This window comes from Tachypleus tridentatus, chromosome 11 (assembly GCF_004210375.1).
Source record: "Tachypleus tridentatus isolate NWPU-2018 chromosome 11, ASM421037v1, whole genome shotgun sequence".
In the NCBI taxonomy this organism is placed as follows: domain Eukaryota; kingdom Metazoa; phylum Arthropoda; class Merostomata; order Xiphosura; family Limulidae; genus Tachypleus; species Tachypleus tridentatus.
Genome location: NC_134835.1, coordinates 24541815 through 24568760, shown reverse-complemented (window position 1 = coordinate 24568760; position 26946 = coordinate 24541815). Strand labels below are relative to the sequence as shown.

The window sequence follows — 26946 nt, the reverse complement described above, 5'->3', positions numbered from 1 at the left end:
ATTTACCTGATATCTTGAGATTATATTCGTGTTGTGTTAAAGTTTTAAGAAAAAGTGAAAGGACAGAAACGGATTTATTGTAAGAGCATGATAACTGTGCGAAGTAACACATTTTACAATATTTATAAATATTCCTATTAAATATCCGTATTGAAAATGAGTAAAATAATAACATTAAACCAAGTTTAAATGCAGTCAAATTACACGAGATGCAATCTATTGCAAATACTGCTAAAATACTGGCGGCCCGTAGAATTCCATGAAATCTTCTCCCAAGCTGTAAAATCGAAAACAGTAAATAACGCGCGTGTCATGTAGTTAAACAACATAGAACATTCCTAAGAAAATTATGACTCTGCTTAATTGTGTTAATTTAAGTTAATTTATTAGACAGTGCTATTAAGAATAGTTTCTAATTGAAACTATGTAGATTCGGTATTCTCGAATGTGTGATCTAAGAAATTCTAGATAAGTTTGCACGATTAGTGACTGAATATTCAGAGAGGTTTGTAGTAGTTTCTAACATTACTTTTCTATGAGTTTTGTAGCAAAGTTTATTAACTTCAATCCTATTTTACAATCTAAACCACATTTATTTTACTACAATGCCTTTCTTGCTGTTGATGACAACGTAAAACTTTAGTTCTTGAAATAATGTACATATTTGATTAATAAAGTTACTTGTGAAACATCATAAATTAAAGACTGTTTCTTGTAGCATGCGGACTCATCTAGATAATAACCAACATCATTGATTTTGATAAACGAACTAAAAAGAAATGGAAAAAAAAGCTCTCGACGTCATAAATTTAAACTTTTATATTGATTTCCGAAAGACGGTGGTTGTTAAGAAGCAGCCATGTTGTTTCGGAACCACTGAGGTGAGTTTATTGTACATAAGTTTAGTATAATGTCATACGGTTTGTTTGTTTGTCCACATATTCTCACAGAACTTCTCACACGCTATCTACATTCCTAATTTTGAAATTGTAGAGTCCAGCGCTAGCACTTGGACTAATCTTGTCCAACTGAATAGTAGGATTTTGCATTAACGCTTATAACGCATGCAGCGTCATAGATTACAGAGCCTTATTATTATTTATTTATTGCACTGACTTCGTGCTAATGTTAAACCTGCAAATGTATTGTCCGACGCCCTTAATATTAACCCACGTTTGTAATGATCTCAGCATAATAATTACTTGAAAAACCCGAAATCTTGGGCATCTCAACTAACAAAGGCTCTATAGTTATATCGATTTTTTATAGCCCAGTGTCTTAGTGGTAAAACTTAAGGTTTATAACTAAAACAAATCATTTTCGATACTTTCTGTGGGCAGAGCACAAATAGCCCATGGTGTAAATTGCGACTTAACAATAAAGAAACAAATAAAATAACTTCATTTACCCAAAATTTGTTTTTTGGTGTCCTTAAGAAAAGTCAAACATTATAATATATGGTCAACAACAGGAGTTTCCAAAGCTTCTCAGCACGAGGCCACCCTAAAAATGTGTACCCTGTTTGAAGCCCCTGTCCATTTAATGTATACATTAACACTATTATGCATTTGTTACTTCCAACCCGAAACTTTCTGTGGCCTTCTATTTAAATAGAATTGGAAGCGACATATCTGAGAACAGCACTATATATTGGGTTTCGATACCCGAGATAGGCAGAGCAAAGACAGCCTATTTTAGCACAAAGCTGCGCAATAAAACAAATCGATAGTTAAGACAAAAGCCTTTTTTTTAATAAACTCGATTATGTCATTAAAATAAAGGAATTTCTCTACTATTTTTCGAGTCTTTGTCTTACACTGCCATCTATTGTTACTTCTACAAATATTATTTTCCTTTGTATCTCAAGACGGCTAGTACAGGTATTAAAACTTTTATTAAAATAAAGTAGAAAACAACGTTTCGACCTTCTTAGGTCATCTTCAGGTTAACAATGAGAGAGTTTGCAACAGTTTACTTTAATAAAAGCTCTAATACGATACCAGCCGTCTAAAAATACATTTTTACTTCAAGCGGGTTTCCCGTGATCATGAATTATTTTCTTTTTACAAAGTTTGTTGTAATTAAAAAACATTTAGAATATGTATTTATAAAGGGTTAGTTGAGAAAAGTCCTACATTTATACAGAAACTAACTTGCAAATATAGAAGCGTAACAGTGGGTTTATTTTGAATTTCGCGCAAAGCTACACGAGGGTTATCTGGTCAAACCGTCCCTAATTTAGCAATGTAAGACAAGAGATAAGGCAACTAGTTATCAACACCCACCGCCAACTCTTGGGCTACTCTTTTACCAACGTATAATAGGATTGACCGCGCATTATAACGCCCCCACGGTTGAAAGGGGAAGCATGTTTGGTGTGACAGGGATTCGAACCCTCAGATTACGAGACTAGTGCCGGACCTGAAGCGTAACAATAAAATACTTTAAATTTGTTTACGAAATGTCAATTGATCGTAAAAAGAAAAACAAAATCATAAAACAATCTAATTAATTAAAAGGGTTTATATGTTATCGTACGGCGATTTTCAATACACAGTAACACCAGAGCTCCACCACGTCAGTGTAACATTCTATGATTTCACAATCTCTCACGCATTACACATTTAACGCTTTCTAAAAGTGATTTGCACTTTGTGAAGCAATAACATGGCACCAGAGGGAAAAATGTTCAATCCGTTTGTTCACCCTAAATTCCTGATTGTTCGACAACGCAATGCTGTTCTTGGCAGATTCTATGTCAAGAGCTAAATTACTTAATATTTCATAGGAAAAAGCTTAATATAAATGGAAATGAAAACACTTGCAAATCATTGAATTAGGGTTGGAAAATTTCTGAAATTCCATCCTAAACGAAGTTGTTTCTTTGTTTTTGAATTACGAGCAAAGCTACATGAGGGCTATCCGCGATAGCCGCCCCTAATTTATCAGATTAAGACTAGAGGAAAGGCAGCTAGTCATTATCACCCACCGCCAACTCTTGGGCTACTCTTTTAGCAACGAATAATGGGATTGATTGGTACATTATAACACCCCACGGCTGAAAGGGCGAGTATGTTTGGTGTGACGGGGATTTGAACCCACGCCCCTGACCACTTTGTCCATACTTAAATTAACCTAAGTTATACCTTCATTCGTAAAATGAATGTATTGCTTCGATTTGAAATCCCATATCAAGTCAATCCATTTTTTTAATAACTATATTATTAGAGTTAAACCAAATATAAGAAATGAATATTTGGAACAGACAAAGACTCTCTAACAAAATAGTCACCAGTTTTTTGCCACAATACAAAACCGGGAATGTTTTGTGAGAATGTGTTTGCGTGATTTTCTTATAGCAAAGCCACATCGGGCTATCTGCTCAACCCGCCGAGGGTAATCGAACCCTGATTTTAGCGTTGTAGTTTTGTGAGAAACCTGAAACCATAGCAGTCCCTTCCGGATGCTGTGGCCTCGGTCTGCTTAAAAGTGGGAAAGTTGATAACACTAATTCCTCCATTCCACACAGAAACTTGTTACAATGAGGTGACTATTAGAATAAGTGCGATCGCGCCCTCTTGTGTCTGTAGGGTTTAATGCTAAAAATATGGGTTCAGTTCCAATGATGGACAGAATTCAAATTTGCCATTGTGACGTTTTGCCCTTTACAAAAACAAACTAAACTATTGCAATTAGAAAGAGCAAGAATGCACTATCTGGTGTCTAACCATTTTAGCTTACGACGCTAAAATCTGGGTCCGGTACCCGTGGTGAAGATAGCCCATTGTGTAACCATGCGTTTTACGACAAACGGAGTATATTTCGTGGTGGAGAACTAGATTCATGAACACCAAGGGACTGGAGCAGCGTTTTTACAAGATGTGGTTAAATCTGATACGTGTTTATCTGGTAACACGTGTTTAATTGACAGTAAATAATTGTAGTTTACTTTAATTTTTTGCAAAAAATTTACATCAATGTAGCTGTCTCCATGTTAGACACCATTGATTAATTCATAGATTTAATACAAATTACTTAAAACATTTTTATTATTTTTCCGTTTCACTTCACACATCAAACACAAACACTAAAATAAAAAATAAATGCGGGTTTCTTTCCACTCCAGGTGTGACACTTCTTGCTCACCACGCAGCCAACTGGTCAATTATCCTCGAGCATTTTTGAGCTCCACTGGTCAAATCCATTCTTAAGATAGTTTCTAACTTAAAACAGAAAGAAATTTATAAAGACACCGTAACTTTGATGTGTCACGTGACAACTTCTTGCAGAATGAAAAGTACAGCACATAATTCGAATACGAAAGATGACGTTGTCCGACTCTGGCCGTTTCCTTTGTGTCCCCCTACTGTTAAAATATTGAAATAGAGTAAATAAAAATAATTAATGTACTTTTGGTGAATAATTAATCATTTATGCAAAAACAATTATACAAACTTTAAATTATCTTTAATGAAAACAGGTGATATTTTAGTCACATATTCCATTTAAAATTTCTGGATTCCAAAAAATGAAACTGCAGTTCTCAAATTTTTTTTTTTTTTTTTAAGAAATAAGAATGAATAGGAGAGATTAGTAAAGTCTCTATAAGGCAAACCACGAGTCTGTAACTTGTAAACATGGACACCGAGCAGAAATGGTTGTGACCACAAGTCTGTCACTTGTAAACATGGACACTAAACAGGAATGGTTGAGACCACAAGTCTGTCACTTGTAAACATGGACACTAAACAGGAATGGTTGAGACAACAAGTCTGTCACTTGTAAACATGGACACCGAGCGGAAATGGTTGTGACTACAAGTCTGCCACCTGTAAACATGGACACCGAGCGGAAATGGTTGTGACTACAAGTCTGTCAACTGTAAACATGGACACCGAGCGGAAATGGTTGTGACTACAAGTCTGTCACCTGTAAACATGGACACCGAGCGGAAATGGTTGTGACCACGAGTTTGTCACCTGTAAACATGGACACCGAGCGGAAATGGTTGTGACTACAAGTCTGTCACTTGTAAACATGGACATCGAGCGAAAATGGTTGTGACTACAGTCTGTCACCTGTAAATATGGACACCGAGCGGAAATGGTTGTGACTACAAGTCTATCACCTGTAAACATGAGCACTGAACAGAAATGTGTGAGACCTTAAGTATGTCACCTGCTTTAAATATTTATATCAAACTGCATCGTGATTATAGGATAAGTTTTTAAATGTTAACACAAAATTAGATTAAGAATATAAGATAAACTTTAAACTGAACTGTGATTACAGGATTAGTTTTAGACTAGATTCTGAGTATAGTATTAATTTAAACTGTTTGTGTGTATTTTTTATGGCAACGCCACATCGGGCTATCTACTGAGTCTACCGAGGGAAATCGAGCCTCTGATTTTAGCGTTGTAAATCCGTAGACTTACCGCTGTACCAGCGGGGTACACACTGGATTATAAGTACAGTATTAATTTTAAACTGTTTGTGTGTATTTTTTATAGCAAAGCCACATCGGGTTATCTGCTGAGTCTACCGAGGGAAATCGAGTCCCTGATTTTAGCGTTGTAAATCCGTAGACTTACCGCTGTACCAGCGGTGTACACACCGGATTATGAGTACAGTATTAGTTTTAAACTGAATTCTAAGTACAACACAGAAGTCAAACGTGATAATTAAAGCTAATGAATTCATTTCTTCAAATTTACATGTAAGTCAAGTTTATCGATTCCGAATATAAAATGTAATTAAACATTTACTATTATAAGTAATTATATCGATTCACGTTGCAGATTTAAGGGGAAGCCGTAACTTGTCAGCAAAGTGTGCGGCCGACGATATTTTTCCACAGTTTTACTGCACTTGAGGAAACATAGAAGGAATTAATTAATTCCTTGACATTTCCACAATGACGTCAGCTCTGTGTATTAACTGGTGACTCCAAAGATACGAGTCATGAACTCCGCATTATAAATGTGTTATTATTACTATTGTTAAGAGTCAATGTGAAACTGTACGTTAGAAGTATCGCAACCTGCTCTATATTTTAACCAGCGTATTTGCGAATTAATTATGTGGCTTTGTTCATATGAAGTAAAGTTCCAGGTACCAAACCAGCGTCCACGTGCTTGTCTTCCTTTATTCAGTCAGTTTTTACACGCCCTCTTGTAACTACTTTTCGTTTCCCTAACGATGATATTTTGACACCAATTACTGTTAATAAATAAACTTTATACTCTGGAAGTTGTTTAATTTCGAGAGGGGTCGACCTCAAAGTGCAGATCGAGGTTATATTTGTTTTGATGAACGTGTGCTATCAGGTTATATTTGTTTTGATGAACGTGTGCTATCAGGTTATATTTGTTTAACACAATTCCGTTCCTCATCAGTAACCAGGTGATGAAAGAGGGTCAGATGGATCTATATCATAGTGAAATACATCAAACATATCTGCTATTGTACGGATCTATAAAATGAAGAACTAAGTTGTGGCCAATGACGATTTTTCTCCACCTATCCAGTGATTACGTGTTTGAGATCCCAGGAACCGCCCTTTAAAATTGCCAGAACCAAAATTCCTTTTCAAATTGTTCAAAGCGTTTGTAAACAAGAATAAATATAATCTATAATTGAATCACACCTAAATAATCGTTTAAAACTGATGAATGGAAAGCTGAGAGACAAGTAGAATAAGATGGTCATAGATAACACAGTAAAACGTATTTTTCCTTTCCATACATTAGTAACGTTCCATAACTCATTCCACAAATTGATAATATATAAATAAAATTCCATCTAATAACCACAAGGATCAATTATCTATTGGGTATTTACCACGAGGCAATAAAAACAACACGTTCACAAGTTTTACGTTAAGCATGTTTCCTATAAAACAGTACTCATAACTTTTAACTCCCACGTTTACATAAATATATAGTCTTTAAGTGTGAAATAATTAATTGTTATTTTTTTCAAAGCTGTTCGAAACCCGACAGCTTTTCCAGAAGGGCGGGACACAAACAAGTAATTCTAGTTACTTTCATTTCATACTGTTTCATTACTTTTAAGGTTTTAAGTCTTATGGGAGCGAAACGGTGAAAAAGGGTTGGTTCTACACACACACACACAAAGATATGAACTTTCTATAACAATGCTAATGCATCCAGGTTCGTGAAAAGTAACACACCCTACCTAATGTGTGAACTGGATCTTTCGCCTTGCTGCTCTGAGTTCTACGAACACTAGGTACCTCGTCGAACAGCGGGGAGTTTGCTTCTGACAGGAAAATTAATAGATAAATAACCTCAGTTTTCTTGCTCACACTAGTTGTTGTTGTAGTTATTAATTAATTATTCTAATTTTAGTTTATGACATCAAAGATGTAAACATTCTAAACGATAAACAAAAACAATAACCGGCCAATACATTGTAACTAGCTACAGTTATAACTGTTAATACCTTGATCTCTTTTGTTAACCTGAAGATGACCTAAGAAGGTCGAAACGTTGTTCTATACTTTATTTTAATTAAAGTTTTAATAGCCATATCAGCTGTCTTGTGATACATTGTTACCCATATCAGCTGTCTTGTGATACGTTGTTACCCATACCAGCTGTCTTGTGATACATTGTTACCCATATCAGCTGTCTTGTGATACGTTGTTACCCATACCAGCTGTCTTGTGATACATTGTTACCCATACCAGCCATCTTAAGATACATTGTTACCCATACCAGCCATCTTAAGATACATTGTTACCCATACCAGCCATCTTAAGATACATTGTTACCCATACCAGCTGTCTTGTGATACATTGTTACTCATACCAGCTGTCTTGTGATACATTGTTACCCATACCAGCCATCTTAAGATACATTGTTACCCATACCAACCATCTTAAGATACATTGTTACCCATATCAGCTGTCTTGTGATACATTGTTACCCATATCAGCTGTCTTGTGATACATTGTTACCCATACCAGCTGTCTTGTGATACATTGTTACCCATACCAGCTGTCTTGTGATACATTGTTACCCATACCAGCTGTCTTGTGATACATTGTTACCCATACCAGCTGTCTTGTGATACATTGTTACCCATACCAGCTGTCTTGTGATACATTGTTACCCATACCAGCTGTCTTGTGATACATTGTTACCCATATCAGCTGTCTTGTGATACATTGTTACCCATACCAGCTGTCTTGTGATACATTGTTACCCATACCAGCTGTCTTGTGATACATTGTTACCCATACCAGCCATCTTAAGATACATTGTTACCCATACCAACCATCTTAAGATACATTGTTACTCATACCAGCTGTCTTGTGATACATTGTTACCCATACCAGCTGTCTTGTGATACATTGTTACCCATACCAACCATCTTAAGATACATTGTTACCCATACCAGCTGTCTTGTGATACATTGTTACCCATACCAGCTGTCTTGTGATACATTGTAACCCATACCAGCTGTCTTGTGATACATTGTTACCCATACCAGCCATCTTAAGATACATTGTTACCCATACCAGCCATCTTAAGATACATTGTTACCCATACCAGCCATCTTAAGATACATTGTTACCCATACCAGCTGTCTTGTGATACATTGTTACTCATGCCAGCTGTCTTGTGATACATTGTTACCCATACCAGCTGTCTTGTGATACATTGTTACCCATACCAGCCGTCTTGTGATACATTGTTACCCATACCAGCTGTCTTGTGATACATTGTTACCCATACCAACCATCTTAAGATACATTGTTACTCATACCAGCTGTCTTGTGATACATTGTTACCCATACCAGTTGTCTTGTGATACATTGTTACCCATACCAACCATCTTAAGATACATTGTTACTCATACCAGCTGTCTTGTGATACATTGTTACCCATACCAGCTGTCTTGTGATACATTGTTACCCATACCAGCTGTCTTGTGATACATTGTTACCCATACCAGCCATCTTAAGATACATTGTTACCCATACCAGCTATCTTAAGATACATTGTTACCCATACCAGCCATCTTAAGATACATTGTTACCCATACCAGCTGTCTTGTGATACATTGTTACCCATACCAGCTGTCTTGTGATACATTGTTACTCATACCAGCTGTCTTGTGATACATTGTTACCCATACCAGCCATCTTAAGATACATTGTTACCCATACCAACCATCTTAAGATACATTGTTACCCATATCAGCTGTCTTGTGATACATTGTTACCCATACCAGCTGTCTTGTGATACATTGTTACTCATACCAGCTGTCTTGTGATACATTGTTACCCATACCAGCCATCTTAAGATACATTGTTACCCATACCAACCATCTTAAGATACATTGTTACCCATACCAGCTGTCTTGTGATACATTGTTACCCATACCAGCTGTCTTGTGATACATTGTTACCCATACCAGCTGTCTTGTGATACATTGTTACCCATACCAGCCATCTTAAGATACATTGTTACCCATACCAGCCATCTTAAGATACATTGTTACCCATACCAGCCATCTTAAGATACATTGTTACCCATACCAGCTGTCTTGTGATACATTGTTACTCATACCAGCTGTCTTGTGATACATTGTTACCCATACCAACCATCTTAAGATACATTGTTACCCATACCAGCCATCTTAAGATACATTGTTACCCATACCAGCTGTCTTGTGATACATTGTTACCCATACCAGCTGTCTTGTGATACATTGTTACCCATACCAGCCATCTTAAGATACATTGTTACCCATACCAGCCATCTTAAGATACATTGTTACTCATACCAGCTGTCTTGTGATACATTGTTACCCATACCAGCTGTCTTGTGATACATTGTTACCCATACCAGCCGTCTTGTGATACATTGTTACCCATACCAGCTGTCTTGTGATACATTGTAACCCATACCAGCTGTCTTGTGATACATTGTTACTCATACCAGCTGTCTTGTGATACATTGTTACCCATACCAGCCATCTTAAGATACATTGTTACCCATACCAGCTGTCTTGTGATACATTGTTACCCATACCAGCTGTCTTGTGATACATTGTTACCCATACCAACCATCTTAAGATACATTGTTACCCATACCAGCTGTCTTGTGATACATTGTTACCCATACCAACTGTCTTGTGATACATTGTAACCCATACCAGCTGTCTTGTGATACATTGTTACCCATACCAGCCATCTTAAGATACATTGTTACCCATACCAGCCATCTTAAGATACATTGTTACCCATACCAGCTGTCTTGTGATACATTGTTACTCATACCAGCTGTCTTGTGATACATTGTTACCCATACCAGCTGTCTTGTGATACATTGTTACCCATACCAGCCGTCTTGTGATACATTGTTACCCATACCAGCTGTCTTGTGATACATTGTTACCCATACCAACCATCTTAAGATACATTGTTACTCATACCAGCCGTCTTGTGATACATTGTTACCCATACCAGCTGTCTTGTGATACATTGTTACCCATACCAACCATCTTAAGATACATTGTTACTCATACCAGCTGTCTTGTGATACATTGTTACCCATACCAGCTGTCTTGTGATACATTGTTACCCATACCAACCATCTTAAGATACATTGTTACCCATACCAGCTGTCTTGTGATACATTGTTACCCATACCAGCTGTCTTGTGATACATTGTAACCCATACCAGTTGTCTTGTGATACATTGTTACCCATACTAGCCATCTTAAGATACATTGTTACCCATACCAGCCATCTTAAGATACATTGTTACTTGATCTATTTGTTTCACTGAGTGAAAACTATATGATGAACTAAGTATTTATCCTGGAACAAAAATCAGAAAATACGAATAGACAAAAGTAGGAATTAGGGACACTTCAGAATAGAAATAACAATTAATTTGTTCCTTCAGTAACAGTGTTTAAGCCTACCGTGAGTGATAACTTGTAGCTGGTAGCTGTCTACACAGCTGCACAATGAACTGTTAGCCAATAATCATATCAAAGTACTGTTATTAGATTTAACATGATTACGTTACAGTAAAATAGAGTAACAGTGTATAAACCCACTGTAACGTGTAGCCAGTAACTGTTTATATAGCTGCAAAACGAACTGACAGCCAATAATCATATTAGAGTGCTGTAATTAGGCTTAACATGAGTACGTTACATTTATGTAATTTACTTTCTCAGTTTAGATTTGATACAAGGAGATAAAGTGAATACATTCACATATTGTGCATGTATAAAATAGAGATTAGGGCTAATCGTGTGGTTAAACGTTATTCATTATAAACTATTAAACCCTAAGTGGTTTACTAGCAATACATTTTACTTCGTATTAATAAATAAATTTGGAGATAAGAAAGTGAGACTTCGTTAATTTTGAATATTTTATCTAAAGGTATAGAGGTTTGATAAACCAGGTTTAAATTTGTATAAAAATTCATAACTTGCATTTTCTCACACAATCAATATAAATAGTCAAAATCTGAGTTCTACTCATTTTCTATGTTTTTAAACCTGTTATTTGTTTGTTTGTTTTTCTAGACACATATAAGTTTGTAATACAGTAGATCAGGCACAAATTACATTAACAATGGACTTTTATCTAGTTAACACTTGCGACTAAGATATTGTCACACAACGGATTGTCTTCTTAACATTATGAGGAGCATGATATTAGCATACAGCAGATCTCTTAACTGGTCATGGTTATGATGGGTTGGTAGTGGAATAAAACATTTATTGGCTGTTTAATATTGTGATAAATTTTAGTTACTGTCTCATTATGATAGCCTTGTTTTACCAGAAACGGCTTTGATGTGTTTGTCAGTTTGAAATACCAAGAGAAAGAAGTTGAAATTGGCAAATAAAAATGAGAAAACCCTGTGTAGCTCCATTAAATAGATTGTATCTTTATTACTAACATGACTAGGGAAAGTAATTGCTTTTCTGTTGGCAAGACTAGAACTATGTATGTATAGCCTTTCTACTCTACCTTCCAGTAACTTACAAAATACGTTTGAAGAAAGAACACCGACTAATGTCAGAGGTTTATAAAGCTGTCATTTCATGATAAATGCTTACCTTTCTGCTACCATGGTAACGAGATAAAAATATCTATACTACCATATACAAATATATCTTGATTTTTCTCGTGGTTTGTGTGTTTTTTTGTTGATAGTACATTTACTAAATCAATTAATCTAGACAGCCACTCGACGTATCCCTAATGATGGTGTCGTTTTATTATCATTATGGATTGAAAGTCGGTTTTTCATTGTTAGAAAAAAAAAAATATTAACACAACGCCATTTCGTGTTCTCGTTCATTAGAGATATAAATTTGAAGTTAGTTGCAGAGGCACTGTAGTTTCTGGTGTTATAACCTAACCGTGTGGATGTTATTAGCTCATATGATCAGTGTTTCTATTGGTCAATCTTTATTTTGAAAACTTAGTTAAATATTTGTCCTCTTAGGACTTTTTAGGTCGAGGAAAATCCTATTTTGTCATTAGCAGATGAAAATTATATTTTTATTATCAAAATTAAACTACACTTTGTATTATAGTTTTAAACTCGTATTATCTTATCACCAAAATTTACCATTTCTTAGTCCTGTTCCATTAAAAAACCCGAATTAACCATTTATTAGACCTGTTCCATTAAAAAAGTCGAACTAACCATTTATTAGACCTGTTCCATTAAAAAAGTCTAATTAACCATTTATTAGACATGTTCCATTAAAAAGTAAAATTAACCATTTATTAGTCCTGTTTTATTTTTAAAAAGTCGATTTAACCATTTATTAGTCCTGTACCATTAAAAAAAGTAAAATTAACCACTTATTACTACAGCTCTATTAAAAAACTCGAATTAACCATTTATTAGCCCTATTCCATTAAAAAACTCGAATTAATCATTTATTAGTCCTGTTCCATTAAAAATATCGAATTAACCATTTATTAGTCCTGTTCCATTAAAAAAGTCGAATTAAACATTTATTAGTCCTGTTCCATTAAAAAAGTCGAATTAATCATTTATTAGCCCTGTTCCATTAAAAATATCGAATTAACCATTTATTAGTCCTGTTCCATTAAAAATATCGAATTAACCATTTATTAGTCCTGTTCCATTAAAAAAGTCGAATTAAACATTTATTAGTCCTGTTCCATTAAAAAAGTCGAATTAAATATTTATTACTCCTGTTCCATTACAAAAGTCGAATTAACCATTTATTAGTCCTGTTCCATTAATAAAAATTCGAATTAATCATTTATTAGCCCTGTTCCATTAAAAAAGAGGAATTAACCATTTATTTGTCCTGTTCCCTTAAAAATGAGGAATTAACCATTTATTAGTCCTGTTCCATTAAAAAAAAAGTCTAATTAAATATTTATTACTCCTGTTCCATTAAAAGAGTCGAATTAACTTTTTATTAGTCCTGTTCCATTAAAAAAGAGGAATTAACCATTTATTTGTCCTGTTCCATTAAAAATGAGGAATTAACCATTTATTAGTCCTGTTCCATTAAAAAAAAGTCTAATTAACCATTTATTAGTCCTGTTCGATTAAAAAATGTCAAATTAATCATTTATTAGCCCTGTTCCATTAAAAAAACTCGATTTAACTATTTATTACTCCTGTTCCATAAAAAAAACTCGAATTAATCTTTTATTAGCCCTGTTCCATTAAAAAACTCGCATTAATCATTTATTAGACCTGTTCCATTAAAAAAAGTCAAATTAATCATTTATTAATTCCGTTCCATTAAAAAAGAGGAATTAACCATTTATTAGTCCTGTTCCTAAAAACAATTCGAATTAGCCATTTACTAGTCCTGTTCCATTAAAAAAACTCGAATTAACCAGTTATTAGCCCTGTTCTATTAAAATCTCGAATTAACCATTTATTAGTCCTGTTCCATTACAAAAAGTCAAATTAACCATTTATTAGACCTGTTTTATTAAAAAAAAGTCGAATTAACAATTTATTAGCCCTGTTCCATTACAAAACTGGAATTAATCATTTATTATCCCTGTTCCACTAAAATGTCAAATTAATCATTTATTAGTCCTGTTCCATTAAAAAAGTCGAATCAACCATTTATTACTCCTATTCCATTAAAAAACGTCGAATTAATCATTTATTAGCCCTGTTCCATTAAAAGAGTCGAATTAACCATTTATTAGCAATGTTCCATTAAAAAACTCGAATTAATCATTTATTAGCCCTGTTCCATTAAAAAAGTCGAATTAACCATTTATCAGCCGTGTTCCATTTAAAAAAAAGTCGAATTAACCATTTATTAAACCTGTTCTATTATCAAAAAGTAGAATTAATTATTTATTAGCCCTGTTCCATTAAAAAACTCGAATTAACCATTTATTAGTCCTGTTCCATTAAAAAAAGTCGAATAAATAATTTATTAGCCCTGATACATTAAAAAAGTCGAATTAACCATTTATTAGTCCTGTTTCATTAAAATGTTTGAATTAACTTTTTATTAGTCCTGTTCCATTAAAAAAAGTCGAATTAACCATTTATTAGTCCTGTTCCATTAAAAAAGAGGAATTAACCATTTATTAGTCCTGTTCCCTTAAAAATGAGGAATTAACCATTTATTAGTCCTGTTCCATTAAGAAAAGTCTAATTAACCATTTATTAGTCCTGTTCGATTAAAAAATGTCAAATTAATCATTTATTAGCCCTGTTCCATTAAAAAACTCGAATTAACCATTTATTAGTCCTGTTCCATTAAAAAAAAGTCTAATTAACCATTTATTAGTCCTGTTCGATTAAAAAATCTCAAATTAATCATTTATTAGCCCTGTTCCATTAAAAAACTCGCATTAATCATTTATTAGACCTGTTCCATTAAAAAAAAAGTCAAATTAACCATTTATTAGTCCTGTTTCATTAAAAAAAATGAATTAACCATTTATTAATTCCGTTCCATTAAAGAAGAGGAATTAACCATTTATTAGTCCTGTTCCTTAAAAACAATTCGAATTAACCATTTACTACTCCTGTTTCGTTAAAAAAAAACTCGAATTAACCGTTTATTAGTCCTGTTCCATTAAAAAAGCTGAATTAACCATTTATTAGACCTGTTCCATTAAAAAAGTCGAATTAACCATTCATTAGTCCTGTTCCATTAAAAAAAAGTCGAATTAACCATTTATTAGTCCCGTTCCAAAAAAAAAATCAATTAACCATTTAATAGTCCTGTTCCTTTAAAAAACTCGAATTAATCATTTATTAGTACTGTTCCATTAAAAAAAAGTCGAATTAACCATTTATTAGCCCTGTTCCATTAAAAAAAGTTTTGTCAATGTAGTTTTTACATAATATAGACCTTAGTTTTGTGACTCAGCACATGAAACAAAACAAAATCTCAACATACTAATAAACCAAATAAACACAGCCATAAAACTATGCTCACCAGATAAAATTAACGATGAATTAGACAAAATAAAACAATACTTCATCAACATCAATAAGTTTCCTCCACAAACCGTAGGAAACATTATACCCACACACCTAGACAGAAAGCAAAATCAACCAACTAAAGTAAATATATCTCACGATTCAAAAAATCACGAAACCATATACTGCTGTATACCATATATTCCCGACATCAGCAAAAAAATAACCAACATTTGGCGAAAACTAGCAACAAAAATGACATTCCAGTTACTACCAAATTTATTAAAACCCAGGCACAAAACTGAGGTCTATACCATGTAAAAACTACACTGAGAAACACCGCACCAACATTATTTATAAAATACAATGTGATAACTGCCACAACTTCTATATTGGAGAAACAAGTAGAAAAATCGAAACCAGATTCAAAGAACATAAAAAATCACCTTCACACGTTTTCGAACACTGCAAATCAAATAAACACAACATAACCATAAGCTTCCCAGTGGCTCAGCGGTATGTCTGCGGACTTACAACGCTAAAATCCTGGTTTCGATACCCGTGGTGAGCAGAGCACAGATAACCCACTGTGTAGCTTTGTGCTTAATTCAAAACAAACAAAACCATAAAAACACCCAAATACTAAATAAAGAAACAAAACATAACCACAAAATTAAAGAAGCCTTACTTATACAACAACTCAAACCCAAAATAAACCAATACAAAGGAACACCTTTATACCTATATTAATAAATATAATCAAACATCTAAGCACGCCCTATACATTCCTACACTCAATTACACAACCCCGTTCAAACATGTGGTCAGCTATCCGTTAGTTACCTCTTTCTTTCTTTGTGAACCTGACGATGAAGGTGGAAACGTCGTTCGCTTCTTATTATTGATTTCGTTACCCGTTTGTACACATGTATTTATCTAATATTTTATTCTCTGTCTCAAGTTACCATGTCCATCTGGAATATTGGTTGTCATGGTCCTTCATTAACCCCTGTTTCCTGTCTCTATTATCACTTCTAGAGTGTTAATTCTTTGTTCCTTAGCAACTGTTGATAGCAGCATCTGTCTTTGTCCTCCTGTCATAATGATGTTTGGAATCTCTGTTGTTCTCATGATATGTTCTATAAAACTCCGTTGCCTCTTTGTTAAATTTTCACACAACAATAGGTTTGTCTTGACTGTCTTCAGAATGACTTCATTACCTGTGTGTTCTGTTATATCTTAAGCATTCGTTTTAGGAAACACATAGATGCGTTTATTCACTCTCAGAACCATAAAGGATTGAATGAACACTGTTAGTCTGTAGTTTTCACACAAACCTTCAGAGTCTGCTCTGTGTCCCCCTTACGGATCAACTTCTTGAATTTTATTTGTGTATTTGTTGTTATATTAAACTATCGATGTGCACATGTTTCGAGTTCTATTAGTTTACAGGTTTACTGTAACGCTTTTTATAAACCTGTAATCATATAAATATTATTACAGGTTTTATTGTAATGCTTTCTACGGACCTATTACATATAAATATTATTACAGGTTTTATTGTAATGCTTTCTACGGACCTATTACATATAAATATCATTATAAGTTTTACTGTAATGCTTTCTACAGACCAATTACATATAAATATTATTACAAGTTTTACTGTAATGCTTTCTACAGACCAATCACATATAAATATTATTACAAGTTTTACTGTAATGCTTTCTATGGATCTATTACATATAAATATTATTACAAGTTTTACTGTAATGCTTTCTACGGACCTATTACATATAAATATTATTACAAGTTTTACTGTAATGCTTTCTACGGACCTATTACATATAAATATTATTACAAGTTTTACTGTAATGCTTTCTACGGAACTATTACATATAAATATTATTACAAGTTTTACTGTAATGCTTTCTACGGACCTATTACATATAAATATTTTACAAGTTTTACTCTAATGCTTTCTTCGGACTTATTACATATAAATATTATTCAAGTTTTACTGTAATGTTTCCAAGGGCCTATTACATATAAATATTATTACAAGTTTTACTGTAATGTTTCCAAGGGCCTATTACATATAAATATTATTACAAGATTTACTGTAATGTTTCCATGGGCCAATTATAAATCACGCTTTACTGCATTACTTAATAATTAAGTTCACCTTCGGTAATAGTGATTAGAAACTTTAACTGATGTAAATTCATTTATGTAGCTTCTGACAACGTTGCATACGGTTTTGTCCTCGAGCATATGAAACCCTAGAAAGTGTGAAGCCAACACACGTTTTATGCGCATTTGTATGTAATAAAGCGCAGTTGCAACCGAGCTAAGCCTAATTATATATTAGAAGAATGGTAAATGCCGGTAAACCCTATATAACCAGAGAAATAGACTAGAATATAGTATACAGTTATACAAGTCCTAAACTAATACTGATTTCTTCCATGACACAAGTTCACCAGTAAAGCAAAATTATCTAATTCTTGTAATTTTGTATTAATCCATTTGCTAGGACTAGTTGTATTTGACATGTAAACATTGTCTAGGTAAGTGTTTGAAACTACGTTTTGGTATAATTATATTACTGTGTTTGATATAATTATGTTGCTATGTTTTGGAATAATTACGTTAATATGTTATTATGATATTATATTTTGATATAGATATGTTCCTATATTTTGGTATAGTTATATTCCAGTATTTTGGTATAGACATGCTCCTATATTTTGGTATAGCTATGTTATTATATTTTGGTACTGTTATATTACTATCTTTGAATGTAGTTATGTTCCTATATTTTGGTACAGTTATGTTACTACATATATGTAATGCACAAGAATGATAGAATGCCTTTTTAACAACAAAAAGAAACCTCATTTCTTCTGTACTTATGCCTTCAAATATTTTTAAAATCCTTTTTAACCTTTTACGGTCCTTGTTTTTAGTTTAAAATCAGTTAACATATACTGACATTTTTTTCTTTAATAACACAGGTTTGCGAATTTAAACTTCCTGAAACTTATTTTCATTTTCTATAATTCAACTTCTAAGATTTTGAAAATAATATTCATTTTTACACTCTCACGTAAGGATTTTTTACAGGGGATAAAAACTCTTAGTTGGATCAACTTTACCAAAAATATAACAGAATGTGTTTGGATCATTTGAACAATATCTTGTTGTCATAGCGACGAGTAAATAATATTTTAAAGAACAAAATAATGTTAAAGTGTAGCACAAACAAATACCATGTAGCAATGCCACGTCATGCGGCCTGTAAACCGTTTATATTCTAGCGATGTGTTTATCATGGGTTCTAGAACGATCGACAAGATTCTCACGTCGCGACCGGTCTAGAGAAATCTAGAGTCAGTGGTTGTCAACGTTTTAAATACAACAAAATGTGGCCTGATTTCAATGAAAATGGTCCATTTATTTAAAATTACATGTGACATTTTGTGCGAAAATCTGTACATGATGGAGAAAAATGGATATCATGTTTGGTTCAGCGTACAGGAATTATTGTGGAACATGTAAAGGTTTCAAGACAATAAAAATATCGCAGGTGTGTGTTACTGCAACGCTAAGTCATAACACTTGACTGTTAACACGTAACTAATCAACCAACAGCGTTTCTTCATCACCAAACCTAACTTTGACAACAATGTTAAAAATATTGGCATTCCTTTTTGACAATGGTGACGTAAACATTTCACTCATAACACTTGAGTGTTAACACGGAACTACATTTCACTGGAAATTAAGGGGCGATTGACTTAATATTTCTTACTGGTGGTTAAAGTGTACAGATGAACACTACGATATTAAGTGTAAAACGTATCAACACATTCTATACAAAGAGAAACTGATGGGATGAACATCTCCTTGGTTCGTTGATTTTGTATATATTTATTATATTGAAGAAATTTGTCAAAGTATTAAATAGCAGTTGATCATAGTAACCGAGAGAGAGAAAATAAAAATACATTTGGAAGTTAATACATTTTTATCTTAACAGTAACAGGAGGAAAATAAGTGTACATTGAATTGGAGATAAAGATTTCACTGAATATTAACATTAAGTGTTTCTCAAATTTACATTTATTAAAGACAGATAATTTGATATTGTTCATATGACGTGTATCAAGAACTCATTACCTATGTTACAAACCGAACACCACATGAGTCCTTTATGTTACACATCAAACACCACATGAGTTCTTTATGTTACACATCAAACACCACATGAGTCCTTTATGTTACACATCAAACACCACATGAGTCCTTTATGTTACACATCAAACACCACCTCATTCCTTTATGTTACACATCAAACACCACATGAGTCCTTTATGTTACACACCTAACACTACCTCATTCCTTTATGTTACACATCAAACACCACATGAGTCCTTTATGTTACACACCGAACACTACCATTCTTTATGCTGCACATCAAACACTACATGGGTCCTTTATGTTACACACAAACACTACCTCGTTCCTTTATGTTACACATCACATCAAACACAAATGAGTCCTTTATGTTACACACCGAACACTACCTCGTTCCTTTATGTTACACGTCCAACACTACCTCATTCCTTTATGTTTCCAACGTCATTCCTTTATGTTGCACGTCCACCAACACTACCTCATTCCTTTATGTTACACACCGAACACTACTCGTTCCTTTATGTTACACATCCTTTTATGTTACACATCAAACACCACATGGGTCCTTTATGTTGAGTCCACACCGAACACTACCTCGTTCCTTTATGTTGCACACCGAACACTACCTCATTCCTTTATGTTACCACGTCCAACACTACCTCGTTCCGACACACGAACACTACCTCATTCCTTTATGTTGCACATCAAACACCACATGTTCCTTTATGTCCTTTATGTTACACACCATCAAACACCACCTCATTCCTTTATGTCCTTTATTGCACACCGAACACTACCTCGTTCATTCCTTTATGTTGCACATCAACACACCACCTCGTTCCTTTATGTTCAAACACCACATGGGTCCTTATGTTAACACTACCTCATTCCTTTATGTTGCACACCGAACACTACCTCGTTCCTTTACACCACACCTCGTTCCGGTCAAACACCACACGAGTCCTTTATGTTACACATCAAACACCACCTCATTCCTTTATGTTGCACACCGAACACTACCTCATTCCTTTATGTTACACATCAAACACCACCTCATTCCTTTATGTTACACACCTAACACTACCTCATTCCTTTATGTCATCAAACACCACATGAGTCCTTTATGTTACACGTCCAACACTACCTCATTCCTTTATGTTACACACCGAACACTACCTCATTCCTTTATGTTACACGTCCAACACTACCTCATTCCTTTATGTTGCACGTCCAACACTACCTCATTCCTTTATGTTACACGTCCAACACTACCTCATTCCTTTATGTTACACACCGAACACTACCTCATTCCTTTATGTTACACATCAAACACCACCTCATTCCTTTATGTTACACATCAAACACCACATGAGTCCTTTATGTTACACACCTAACACTACCTCATTCCTTTATGTTACACATCAAACACCACATGAGTCCTTTTTATGTTACACACAGAACACTACCTCATTCCTTTATGTTACATCAAACACCACATGAGTCCTTTATGTTACACACCGAACACTACCTCATTCCTTTATGTTACACGTCCAACACTACCTCATTCCTTTATGTTGCACGTCCAACACTACCTCATTCCTTTATGTTACACATCAAACACCACATGAGTCCTTTATGTTACACACCGAACACCACATGAGTCCTTTATGTTACACACCTAACACTACCTCATTCCTTTATGTTACACATCAAACACCACATGAGTCCTTTATGTTACACACCGAACACTACCTCATTCCTTTATGTTACACATCAAACACCACATGAGTCCTTTATGTTACACACCGAACACTACCTCATTCCTTTATGTTACACGTCCAACACTACCTCATTCCTTTATGTTGCACGTCCAACACTACCTCATTCCTTTATGTTACACACCGAACACTACCTCATTCCTTTATGTTACACATCAAACACCACATGAGTCCTTTATGTTACACATCAAACACCACATGAGTTCTTTATGTTACACATCAAACACCACATGAGTCCTTTATGTTACACGTCCAACACCACCTCATTCCTTTATGTTACACATCAAACACCACATGAGTCCTTTATGTTACACGTCCAACACCACCTCATTCCTTTATGTTACACATCAAACACCACATGAGTCCTTTATGTTACACGTCCAACACCACCTCATTCCTTTATGTTACACATCAAACACCACATGAGTCCTTTATGTTACACGTCCAACACCACCTCATTCCTTTATGTTACACATCAAACACCACATGAGTCCTTTATGTTACACGTCCAACACCACCTCATTCCTTTATGTTACACGTCCAACACCACATGAGTCCTTTATGTTACACGTCCAACACCACCTCATTCCTTTATGTTACACGTCCAACACTACCTCATTCCTTTATGTTACACGTCCAACACTACCTCATTCCTTTATGTTACACATCAAACACCCGAACACTACCTCATTCCTTTATGTTACACATCAAACACCACATGAGTCCTTTATGTTACACATCAAACACCACATGAGTCCTTTATGTTACACGTCCAACACCACCTCATTCCTTTATGTTACACATCAAACACCACATGAGTTTTTTATGTTACACATCAAACACCACATGAGTCCTTTATGTTACACACCGAACACTACCTCATTCCTTTATGTTACACATCAAACACCACATGAGTCCTTTATGTTACACACCGAACACTACCTCATTCCTTTATGTTACACATCAAACACCACATGAGTCCTTTATGTTACACACCGAACACCACCTCATTTCTTTATGTTACACATCAAACACCACGTGAGTCCTTTATGTTACACATCAAACACCACATGAGTTCTTTATGTTACACATCAAACACCACATGAGTTCTTTATGTTACACATCAAACACCACATGAGTCCTTTATGTTACACACCGAACACCACCTCATTCCTTTATGTTACACATCAAACACCACATGAGTCGTTTGTGTTACCCACTGCACACCACCTTAGTTCTTTTATGTTACACACTAAACACCTCATGAGTTACCCATTCAACACACTGAACACCACCGACGTAACTTGCGTTTCAGAATTAACCCCAGACCCGGCATGGCCGGGTTGTTAAGGCACTCGACTCGTAATCTAAGAGACGCACCAAACATGCTCTCCCTTTCAGCTGTGGGTACGTTATAATGTTTCAGTCAATCCCACTATTCGTTGGTAAAAGAGTAGCCCAATAGTTGGCGGTTGGTGGTGATGACTAGTTCCCTTCCCTCTAGTCTTACACTGCTAAATTAGGGACGACAGATATCTCTCGTGCACCTTTGCGCGAAGTTAAAAAACGAACCACTTAATCCCGCCCGAATTCTTCGAGCGATATAAATACAACAAATGTATTTATCTGTGAATACTATAAGTACATATATAAACACATGATACTATGGACATTAAGAAAGGTAACAACTCATAATTTGCGATTTGTTTTAAACATCAACAACATAAATTTAAACTCAGGTTTCATCTGTTCCTTTTTTATTCTTTAGCTAGTGTTGCTTTGTACACATCTCATATGTTACATTACTTGTAAAGATAATGTAAGTGTCTTCCGAGCCTACCCTTAGTTGTTTGCGGCGGTTCTTTAGAAAGAAGTTTTAAATCTTCTTCCAATTCGCTATGGCTTGGCATGTCATCTGAAAGTATATAACCAGAAACTTGATAGAGCTATAAAACATACCTTTTGACACAAGCACTTAAACATTACGTGCTACAGTAAGTTCACAGGTTCATTAGAAGAATATAATGGCTTCTCGTTACTTAAAACAACCCCAATAAATTCAACTTGTAATTAAATATAATTAATAACGGTGTAGATAAAGTACAAATTTAACGCAGGCCATACCTAGCCAGATAGTTAAGGCACTCGACTCGTTTCCCGATTGTCGCACCAAACATTCTCGCCCTTTCAACCTGGGGGCCTTATAAAGTGACGGTCAATCCCACTATTCGTTGGTAAAAGAGTAGCCTAAGAGTTGGCGATGGGTGATGATGACTAGCTGCCTTCCCTCTAGTCTTACACTGCTAAATTACGGACGGTTAGCGCAAATAGCGCTCGTGTAGCTTTGCGCGAAATTCAAAACAAGCAGAAATATATTTGACTAATAATGTCAAAAACCGATTTGCAACGTCATAATTATACAGATTTACTGCTGGGGCCCGGCATCGCCAGGTGGTTAAGGCACTCGACTTGTAATCCGAGGGTCGCAGGTTCGAATCCGCGTTACACCAAAAACGATCGCCCTTTCAGCCGTGGGAGCGGTATAAGTGAGGGTTAATCCCACTATTCGTTGGTGAAAGAGTAGCCCAAGAATTGGCGGCGGGTGGTGATCACTAGTTGCCTTCCCTCGAGTCTTACACTGCAAAATTAGAGACGGCTAACGTATGTAGCCATGGAGTAGGTTTGTGCGAAATTCCAAAACAAACAGAAATCTAACTCATTAGCAGCGCCACCATTCTTAGCATGTCAATAAGACCAGTGCTGTCAAACTGTATCTCGAAGCCTCCACGTTTGAGAATATAATAAGCATCCATGAAATTAAACTTAAAAATTTACATAATAATAATACACACAATATATCATTTTGGTCAAAGATTGGTCTTTTTCGCACAAACTAGACATCATTGACTGAAGCGCCACATCACCACCAAGGAAGAACTGTTAACTTTAAAAACAACAACGGCATAAAATCTTTAGGAAAATAATCTATACTTATTGTAGGTACAATGATTGCCGATAGTTAAGACTGATTAGAAAAAAACGAATACAGCTAACTTTTCTCCACAAACCAGAAAGATTTGGTCGACAGTTTGACCAATCTTTCATTGGATCTGGGACTGATCAATTCCTTTTTGTCTGTGTTAAATAATCCTTGTAAATTATAGAGTTTTATCTAACATACACATATATTTTAGTCTTAAAAATTTGGAAATTATAATATTATGTTATGATATTAGATGTTTTTGATGTTACTTGAAACTAATGTGCTTCGAAACTAATTCAACAGGTGAAAAACGAATTTGTGTAGTAAATAGCAAAAACACAGTAATACCAAGGAAATCATTTAACCACACAAGTTTCGGAATTTCCCTAAATTTTAACATCAGCATTAAAATTAGATCATAATATTCGATCTACAAAAAATAACATCAGCTGCTGACAACGTTTTTACACAACTTTACCTATTGGTTTTAGTATTGGTTCTATATAAAACTTAGCAAAAATACACAAACATGGTTTACCTGTTAGAGTTATTCTATGTACTATTGGTTCCAACACCTAGAAGCCCAGCGTGGCCAGTTGATTAGGGCGCTCGACTAGTCATCTCAGAGTAGCTGGTTCGAATCCGCGTCACACCAAACATGATCGCCCTTTCAGCCGTGGGAGCGTTATAATGCGACGGTCAATCCCACTATTCGTTGGTAAAAGAATAGCCCAAGAGTTAGCGGCGGGTAGTAACAACTAGTTGCCTTCCCTCTAGTCTTACACTGCAAAATTAGGGGCGGCTAGCGCAGATAGCTCTCGTGTAGCTTTGCGCGAAATCAAAAAATTAAATAAACACACCTAGTAACTTGCTAAGTATCTAGTAGTTGCATTAAACACAATAAATAAGATTCTTTTATTTCCTTAAGAGACATCTGTATTTCATAATGGAGACCAGTTCATCATAGCCAGCTTTAATATTTGGTCATTATTCATTAAGGTCCCACTTTAGTAAACAATTAAAATAATTAGTAAACAGTTATTACCTACCATGAATAGTCTGCACTCTAACCAACAAAAATGTGTACAGTTTCTAAAAGTGACCCTCAAGGACAATCACTTCTTATTTAATAGTCATTTTTCTGACCAGATAAACAGAGTAGAAATGGAATCACCTCCAGGTTCAGCGTCTATGGCTGGATAACATTCCTTACAAACCAGTGTTATGTAGAAGATAACCTTTCTACTGTTTCACAACACTGATAACACCAAGAAGTTTTGGGATAACTGCACTCAAAACACACATGTGTAAACTTTACATGTGACATTGAAGAAAACAATAAGTTAGTGTGTTTTATCAGACGTTCAAATAAACAAAATGAATAGTTTCTTTGCCACGTCTTCTACTTACTATAAGTAAACATTTAGTGGCTTATACACTCAGTTCAACAGTTTTATACCAGACAACTTCAAATATAACCTCGTCCTACGTCTTATCAACAAAGCCTACAATATCTGTTCTGTCTTCGCTCAGAAATTTCAATAATTCATGACACATTACAAAGTAATGGTTATCCCCTTGATTTCTCACACTCTACCCCATGATTATTTTTAACACATAAAATAGAACCTACCAAAAAAACCACACACTGTCTCCAAATATCCACTAGCTCTTAACACGCATTTCGTTGGCAAAGTTTTAAACTCAAATATTAAATTTAAAAAAAGAAATTAAAACATGTAACCAAAAACATAATCTACGTTTAGTATTTACATCAATACTTTATGACTGAAAATTTGTTTAAAACAAAAAACACTACATATTTTACGCACTCGTGGGTCATATATAAATATGCCCCCCGCTAGTACAGCGGTATGCCTCCGGATTTACAACGCTAAAATCAGGGTTTCGATTCATCTCGGTGGGCTGAGCAGATTGCCCAATGTGGCTTTGCTCTAAGAAAAAAAAAACACACACACACACAGTGTATTATTTTATTAATATACAATACTGATGACAAAACCTGGTGTCTTATCACTTATTATGCACAATAATTGGTGGAAAAACTGATGTATTCTGTTAATAAAAGGCCCGGCATGGCCAGGTGGGTTAAGGCGTTCAACGCATAATCTGAGTGTCGCGAATTCGAATCCCCATCGCACCAAACATGCTCACCCTCTCCCTGTGGGGTCGTTATAATGTTACGGTCAATCTCACTATTCGTAAGTAAAAGAGTAGCCCAAGTGTTGGAGGTGGGTGGTGATGACCAGCTGCCTTCTCTCTAGTCTTACACTGCTAAATTAAGGACGACTAGCGCAGATAACCCTCGTGTGGCTTTATGCGAAATTAAAAACAAACAAAAAAACAAATCTGATTATATGCACAATACTGGTACAAAACTGTTGTACTAACTGTTAATATACACAATACTGATGGAAAACTGTTGTACTGACTGTTAATATACACAAGGCTGGTGGAGAAACTGTTGTACTGACTGTTAATATACACATTACTGATGGAAAAC

The 26946-nt window shown here is 34.9% G+C and overlaps 1 protein-coding gene and 1 long non-coding RNA gene across 5 annotated transcripts in view; one reads left to right on the top strand and one right to left on the bottom strand.

Moving 5' to 3' along the window:
• LOC143231763 (lachesin-like) overlaps positions 1 to 26946 on the bottom strand; it is a 179385-nt gene that overhangs the window by 7916 nt on the left and 144523 nt on the right. Inside the window, exons 8-10 of one of the 4 annotated variants that reach the window (XM_076466403.1) lie at positions 23280 to 23354; positions 7201 to 7281; positions 4032 to 4366 (exon numbers count right to left, since the gene is read on the bottom strand). In XM_076466403.1, coding sequence (XP_076322518.1) covers positions 4269 to 4366; positions 7201 to 7281; positions 23280 to 23354 — 254 coding nt within the window. In that variant the 3' untranslated portion in view covers positions 4032 to 4268. Of the gene's footprint in view, positions 1 to 4031; positions 4367 to 7200; positions 7285 to 23279; positions 23355 to 26946 lie in introns of those variants that run through there. The other 3 variants (XM_076466402.1, XM_076466404.1, XM_076466407.1) reach the window with 3 other exon arrangements.
• Positions 1 to 26946, top strand: part of LOC143231764 (uncharacterized) — a 128962-nt gene that overhangs the window by 53824 nt on the left and 48192 nt on the right. The gene's annotated exons all lie outside the window — the stretch shown is intronic.